General features: G+C 59.4%; 1 protein-coding gene across 1 annotated transcript in view; it reads left to right on the forward strand.

Annotated features, from left to right (window-relative positions):
* The window catches only part of POC1A (POC1 centriolar protein A), a 79,527-nt gene that overhangs the window by 16,253 nt on the left and 57,061 nt on the right, over positions 1 to 6,213 (forward strand). The window contains exon 7 of the mRNA XM_006169331.3: positions 115 to 248. Coding sequence (XP_006169393.1) covers positions 115 to 248 — 134 coding nt within the window. The remainder of the gene's footprint in view (positions 1 to 114; positions 249 to 6,213) is intronic.

A 6,213-nucleotide genomic window follows, 5' to 3' on the forward strand; every position in this document is an offset into this window, starting at 1 on the left:
CCCGCCCCGGCTTACCCCTGCCTGGTTGTGCCAAGCCTCGGCTGCCCCCACTTCCCATCCCAGGCTGCAGTGTGCTCCTGGGCCTCCCGCGTCTGACCAGCGTCCTCCCCCCAGTGCACAGTGCTGCTGTGAACGCCCTCTCCTTCCACCCATCGGGGAACTACCTGATCACGGCCTCCAGCGACTCGACCCTGAAGATCCTGGACCTGATGGAAGGCCGGCTGCTGTACACACTCCATGGGCACCAGGTGAGGGCTGTCGGCCCGGCGCTGGACAGTGGAGAGTGGGGGGGTGCTGCCTTGAGGCGGTGCCGGGCTGCAGTGGACCCACTGGGTCCCACCACAGCCTGGGCAGTGGGGTGAGGGGCAGAGATGGGCTTGCCTACTGCACGCCCTGCAGGAAGATGGGGAGCCCTTTCCCTGTGACCTGGGCAGGTTGCTGGGCCTGGGTCTGGTACAGCTAAAAGGAGGGAGTGGGAGTGAAGTTGGCCGGGGTGGGAGAGGCACCCCTGGGCATGGTGGGCAATCCTCCCCTCTGCAGGGGGCCGAATGGTCTAGCCCCTACTGGCCTTGGCATCCTTCAGTCTAGTGGTTCAAAGCCCTGGAGCCCATGCCCTGAGTTGCCACCGGGATCCCCCAGGGGTTCTGGGATAGGCAGACATCAGTGCCACTAGAGAGAGAGAGACGTGACAGGTCTCTCTGCAGAGGCCAGCAGAGGAGGGGACTCCCCTGTGTGTTTGTTTTCTGGGGATTCCTGGCATTCATTGAGGGAACAGAGGCAGAGCCCTCCGTGTAGGCTTCACACCAGGTGCCCTGGGCTCTGGGCGGGCCGTGGCCAGCATGCGGGCTCCTGTGGTTGGCTCTGGGAGGGGAGCTGCGTGTGGCTTCCCAGCAGCTGGGATCAGGCTGTGGTCAGGCCTCTCACACCCGCCAGGAAGCGGGGCTGAGCAGGGCGTCTTCAGCTTCAGAATGACTCCTGTTGGTTTGTACCACGCCCGTGTGGGGTGGGGGTGGTTCCAGAGCTGTTAGTCCCTCTCCTTCTCCACCCGTGAGCAGAAGGCAGTCAGGGTGGACAGTGGGCCAGTCCCCTGAGGGGAAGGGCCACCAGGGGGCTCTCCTTGGGCAGTGAGCTGTCACGCTGCACTTCACACCATCTGAGTTAGTGCCCAGGGGCCATGTGGACATGGCAGGGCCAGGGAAACATGGCCTTTTTCTTCTGCTTCCTTGGGCCTGGAGGCTGCTTGCTGCCCCTGGCCTTGTGAGGACCCCTCGACTTCCCTGTCAGAGACCAGCTCTGTGTAGGACCAGTGGGCCTGTGCTCCCTGGGCTGGGGTGAGCCTGCGGGGGAACCACCTCTGTGAGCCTCGGGCAGGCCACTTATTCACGCCCCGGGTAACCTGTTCCAGGCCTTGTGTCCATGAGTGCATTTGAAATCCATGTGATGCTGTTACCTTTCCTGCTCTCCTGAAGAGAAAAAGCACTTCCCTGAAATGACGCGTGAACAACGCAGAGAACCGATCTGCGGGCTGTCTGGCTTGGTGAGGGTTCCCGGAGCAGCCGGCTCCCCTCTCAGCCCGAGAGCGCGCGATGTAGCGGCATCTCATCTGTCCTTCCCCGAGCTCCAGCGCAGCCCCCAGCGCAGAGGCCAGCCTGTTGACATTGTTCCCTGAGAAGTGACACAGGGACTGCGGAGTATCTCCTTGTGTGGTGGCTTGTCTGCCGTTAACCTAGAAACGTGGGAACGAGGCTGAGGGACAGCCGACAGTGTAGGGGCCACGAGGTGGCTCCATGCAGTCCCTGTCATTTCTCTTTCAGGGCACCTTGTGCCCAGAGGGGGAGGAGAGCGACACAAGCTGACCGCTGCTCCTCTCGCAACTATTTGTCTGTTCGTCCGCTCCTAGCTCCCTAGGCCGTGGAGTCTTGGGTTTGTCTGGCCTTTGTCCTGCCCAGGGTGGTCGTCATGTCTCCCAGGTCATCTCTGCACTGGCTTTCCTTGACAGCTCCTGAAATCCACACTCTTGGGCCCAGCCAATGGTGTAATGGTTACGTTGCTATATTCCCATGAAGTTCACCGCGGTTTGAGCCCCGGACCCGGTGGCTTAAAACTCACACCGCGTGCACGTGCGTGCATACGCAAGATCAAGAGAGGAGAATAGGGAACCAGCAGTTAGCGTAATGGCTTTGTCGCTGGACTCCCATGTAGTCGACCGCGGGTCGCATCCCGGACCCAGTGGCTTAAAACTCACGCTGGGCGCGTGTGTGTGCGCGTGCCCAAGATCCCGAGAGGAGAATGGAGGAGAAGGGATTGCGGCGTGACCATCCCCCCTGGGGGGTGATTTCTCGCTTTCTGTCTCTATGTCTCTGTCTTTCTGGTGAGCGCACACACCCTATAGCAAAAACCTCTCCAAAAAAAAAAGAGAGAATAGAGGAGAAGGGATTGTGGCGTGGCCACCCCCTTGGGAGGTGATTTCTCACTTTCTGTTTCTCTTCTCTTCAGCGAGCACACGCTGGATATAGCAAAGAAAACCTGTTTTTAAATCTCTCAAAAAAAAAAATAATAATAAAGGAGAAATCCACACTCCATCAGGTGGGCCGAGGCAATTCCCTGACCACGCACGTTCGTCCCCACCAACTGCCCTCAGTGCTGCCTCACCCAGGGCCTTGGTCTGCAGAGACCACGGTGAGCGCCCTGTGCTGGGCCTCCCTCCTAGTGGAGGACAGGCCGGGGCGGGGGGGGCGTCTGAAACCCACGTGGTGGCACCAGGCTGGCTGGGCAACCAGTGTCCTTTCTGAGGGCCTGGAATTGTGCGTGGAGGCTGGATCAACTGTGGCCATGACAGTTGAGCAGGAGGAAGGAAGAGTCCCTGCTTCTCACCAGATGTAGTAAGACCTTGGGGTGTCAGAGCTGCAAGAGCGCCTTGTCATCCCACCTCACCCCCTCATGTCACCGGAGGGGACACTGGCCGCAGAGGGAAGGGCTTTCCTATCAGTTGCAGCTGTCATTCAAGGCCTCGTGCCCTGGATGAGACCCTCGCGGTAGCGCGTGGCAAGTGTGGGGGCAGTGTGCTAGAAATACAGTTTTATTTTTCTCTATTTTCCGAAACATAATCTTGAGCCATGCTCGTTCAGTTTAGGTCCCCTGGAGCTATTTGGGAGAGGATGGTGGGCGGGTGGTGGGCGGGGAGTTCAATCTGGTGTCTGTGGCTGGGCAGTCGGTGTGTCGCTGCAGAGCGGCTGGGCTGCACGCTGGTCCACGTGCCCGGCCAGCCGTGGCCCAGACCAGCACAGGGGCTGCTCTCCTTGCCGGGCCTTGCTCAGAGACTCAGTGGGCGGGACCCAGAGGTGGTCCACGGGGCCTGTGTCAGGCCAGGCTCTAGGCCAGGCTCTAGACCAGGCTGGGTGAGGGCCGCAAAGGAGCCTAACTCCACACAAGGGGGCAGCAGTGTGAGTGACAGTGACCAGAGCCTCTGGGCTGTCCCAGGCTGCTGTGGGGGGAAGCGGCTCTCGGGGCGGGCGGCCTTTCCTTTGCTCTGTCTCTTCCCTTGCTTCTGTGCGTGCCCTGTGGCTCTTGTTCAGGCATTTCGTTTTGGGGGACTGTTTTGATGCTCAGGCAGTCATGCCTGGCTTGGATGGGTGGGCACCTCCTGGAGAGGTAAGGGGGAGGGAAGAGAGAGAACAGCTCTTTCATTCCACCCTAAGCAACCAAGAGGCCAGCCTGTCGTGTCTCCTGCCAGCAGCCTGGAGCTGGGGGCTTGGAGCCCGTGTCCTTGGCCGGGGTCGGGAGAGTGCCTCAGTGTCCCTGGGCAGCAGCTCCTGCACAGAGGCTACCCCTTCTCTGCTGCATCATGATGGCCCAAGAGCACCCCAGGGCCCCAGAGCCCAGCTCATAGCTGGTGCTGGTAAGCAAGCCCGGGAGCCTGCTGGTGGGGTTGTGGGCGTACCACCCGGTGGGCCGGGTTGTCATTTTTCTGCCTGAGCCGGGGATCGGAGACCAGGGTGCCTGTATGGAAGCCTCAGGGCCTCTTCGGTCTCCGGGTTTGATGATTATTTAGCTTTCCCTCTGATGGAGGGGTGTGGGCTGGGACAGTCCTGTCTGCTCACTTGCTGGCCATGCTATGAGAACCAGGGCCAGCAGGTGGCATGGGGTTAAGGTGCTGGATCCCACATGGCCGACTGCCTGCACAGGTCGAGTCTCAGACCTGGCAGCGTGAGAAACACGCCGGGCACCCATGCATACGTGCATTCCTCGAGTCCCAAGAGGCGAATGGAGGAGAAGGGATTGCAGTGTGGCCATTCCCCGCAAGGGGTGACAGCTCACTTTCCCTTTCTCTCTGCTCTCTCCAGCAAGCACTCGTGCCCTATAGCAGAGATCTAAAGAGAGAGAGAGAGAGAGAGAGAGGGAGGGCGAGGGAGAAGGGAGGGAGGGAGCCAGCCAAACCACTTCCACACCTCGTAGGAGCTGGTGGGAGGTGGGGTACCTGGCTGGCCTGTTGCCAGCAGAGCTGTCGTGGCACACAGTGAGAGTTCAGGCAAGCTGGGGCCTGAGCGAATCAGGTGGAGGGGTGAGGAGAGCAGAGCAGTCCGGACAAGCTGCCGGGGCAGCGGAGGGAGTGGGAGAGCGTCACATGGCTGACTTTGACATCTGATCTAGTTGCTGCAGGCGCCTCTGTCCTTTTTAACAACTTTCCCTATTGACATTGTGTGTTTGAAGCACTGGGTTTGGGAATCGGCAGGAGAGGGAGGTGGTGTGTGGCAGGATGACTGTGTGAGTCCAGGCAAGCTCCAGGGTAGGTGCGGCTGGTCAGAAGGGAGAGCAGGGTGGGGCCGGGCTGCTGTCTAGTGCTTTGTGAACGATTAGGAATCCACGCTACCAGGGCCAGTGCTCAGTGACACTCAGGAGTCATCGCGGAGGTGCCCAGGGTGGGCCCTGCCCATGGGAAGAAACAAGTTGGAGGTACCCCTGTCCCCGCAATGGTGACCTAATGGAGCGAGTGCTACCGACATTAAAGGATGAGCCACACAGAGAGAGAGAACGGTCTCTTAGAACACGTGCCAGATTCAATCGTGGCAATGACAGACTGCCCCCCAACCAAGCCCCCATGCTCTGGAAACTTTAGAATGCACCCCCAAATAACTGGGGGTCAGAGGAGGAACTCTCAATGGAAGCTAAACATTTGGAAGTAACAGTGAAAATACCGTATTCTGGAAATGCCTGGGATTTTTCCAAGGTGGTTATCAGAGGCCAATGTGTAGCCTCAAATGAATTTATTTTAAACTAAGAAAAATGGAGGAGAACTGAATTAACAGCTCCGTGCCGGAGATGATAGAAAGGACGCAGAGCACAAGACCTTGTCTGGTCTTCGCAAATGCTGGGGCTCACAGCCTTTGCGAAGTGGGGGCAGAGGGGTGGGCTGGCCACGGGGAAGGGGAGTGGGGCAGAGAGGGACCTGAGTGGGGCCTAGGCTATCCAGGGGCTTGAGAGCTGAGTCCCAAAGCTTGTTTGCAGCCTGCAGTCCTGCACGTGTTCTGGTGTATGTTGGCATGGGCCTGCAGCACAGCTCAGGACTGGCTGTTCTCTGTGCTGGCCTGAGTGCCCTGGGCTGCCTACTGGGCCCTGGACAGCGAACCGGAGCTCGTGGAAGACACTCTTTAAAAAAAAATGATCTGTTTATTTATCATGATTTTTGGGCCTTTGAGTCCGGGACTTGAACCGTGGTTGACCATGTGGGAATCGAGCACCCCAAACGCCATGCCACCTGCCAGCCCTGGAAAGCCACTGTTTCCAGGAATATGGAGCTACCTGGTGTGGAAGCCACGTGGTCCTGTGGGTGGACAGGCACTGTCGGGGAGGATTGCAGACCCCACACTGCTTCTGTGCTTGCAGCTTGCGCCACCCCTGGAATTTCCTGACCTGGGGCTCTGGGAAAGGACTGCCCCTTTTACTAGGAGGACCCCCACACCCGCTGTCGGACCCTGACCCTCCTGCTCTGCTCTGGGCTGCAGGTGCGCTGGGCCTCCAGCCTCATTCTGAGGTGGTTCTGCTCCACCCCGACATCTTTCCCAGCGTGGCACGTGGTGGCTGAGCGGCGACAGGAAAGGAGAGTGGCTCACGAGTGTTTGTTTGGCCTCTTAGTTGCCGTGCCGCTGTGGAAACCTGCTGTGGCTCAGCAAGCTCTGGCCAGGCCGAGAGCCCATCTCTTCTGACACTCCCTGC

Source organism: Tupaia chinensis, unplaced genomic scaffold (genome assembly GCF_000334495.1).
Source record: "Tupaia chinensis unplaced genomic scaffold, TupChi_1.0 Scaffold147003_1, whole genome shotgun sequence".
In the NCBI taxonomy this organism is placed as follows: Eukaryota; Metazoa; Chordata; class Mammalia; order Scandentia; family Tupaiidae; genus Tupaia; species Tupaia belangeri.